Raw genomic sequence first — 1217 nt, 5'->3', positions numbered from 1 at the left:
TTCAAAGGATTCACCTGAAAGATTTCTCCAATGAAGAGTGATAAAAATTGACAACTGCAAACAGACACCTTGATTCCAGTCCCCATTACAGGATGTGTGGAATTACAATCATCAACCCAGGAAAGCTAAAGCACATCCTGCATTGCTAAAGGCACTTCTACCATGTGACAATTTGGCACCTGAAGCTCAGGTAGGGTTTAAACAGCTCCAGAATTATCCTCCTCTCGATGCTTGGTAGATTCCAATGAGGGAGGAGATGGTCCCCAGGAGCCCAACTAACCATGGTGGGAACTGTCCTGCCCACAGGAATCCTGGAGGCAGCCAATGGATCGCGTTGGAGAGATCTGCTGCATCTGAGAGGATGCTCAGAACCTCAGCCTTCACCTGGGCCTTCATCTCCTGCTCACTCAGAGGTGAAGATGTGCTGTTGGAAGCAAGAGTAACGTTAGTGATAGCCCAGAATGAAGTCATAACTGTGATGGTTTACAAATGAGAACTGAGGGATGTGGTAAATTACAAGAGAGAGAGTTTGGACAAGGGCACGGAATGGGCTGCACAGGGAGGTGGTGGATTCACCATCCCTGGACATTTTCAAGATGAGAATGGATGTGCCACTTAGTGCCATGGTCTAGTAAACATGGTAGGGTTGGACTTGATGATCCTTGAGATCTCTTCCAGCCAGGCGGATTCTATGATTCTATGACCGGATACCGCGAATGGCTTCCCACTGCCAGAGGGCAGGGACAGATGGGATATTGGCATGGAATCCCTCCCTGTGAGGGTGCTGAGACACTGGCGCAGGTTGCCCAGAGAAGCTGTGGTTGCTCCATCCCTGGGAATGTTCCAGGCCAGGCTGGATGGGGCTTGGAGCAACCTGGGCTGGTGGAAGGTATCCCTGCCCATGGCAGGGGGTGGGACTGGATGAGCTTTAAGATCCTTCCCAAACTCTTCCACGATTCTATGCTTAACTGTACAGCCAAAGAGGGAAACCATACCCCTTGTGCTGCCTCAATTTTCTTCTTAACTGGAACAAAATTCTCAGAGACCTGAAAACAACAGAGTTATTTCTCCTATAGCATCAAACAGGAGATTTTTCCCTTCGTTCCCTCCTGCTGCCAGGGCTCACCGCAGGATTCCCAGGAGGAGAGCACAGCCCCAGAGCGCCGTGCTCAGCGTCCACCAGCGCCGCGAGGCCGCGCGGACGATGCCAACCTCGG

General features: G+C 51.2%; 1 protein-coding gene across 1 annotated transcript; it reads right to left on the bottom strand.

The window, feature by feature from the left end:
• Nucleotides 1-213: 213 nt before the first annotated feature.
• On the bottom strand, nucleotides 214-1212 carry PEX11G (peroxisomal biogenesis factor 11 gamma; the record flags this gene model as incomplete). The annotated part of the gene is made up of 3 exons (XM_009074651.1): nucleotides 214-424; nucleotides 996-1046; nucleotides 1127-1212. Coding segments are annotated over 3 exons (348 nt in total), but the record flags the coding sequence as incomplete, so codon positions are not given.
• Nucleotides 1213-1217: the final 5 nt, after the last annotated feature.

This window comes from Acanthisitta chloris, unplaced genomic scaffold, assembly GCF_000695815.1.
Source record: "Acanthisitta chloris isolate BGI_N310 unplaced genomic scaffold, ASM69581v1 scaffold43125, whole genome shotgun sequence".
Classification (NCBI taxonomy): domain Eukaryota; kingdom Metazoa; phylum Chordata; class Aves; order Passeriformes; family Acanthisittidae; genus Acanthisitta; species Acanthisitta chloris.
The sequence above is the reverse complement of the archived record's forward strand: the minus strand, read 5'-3'. Positions and strand labels throughout refer to the sequence as shown.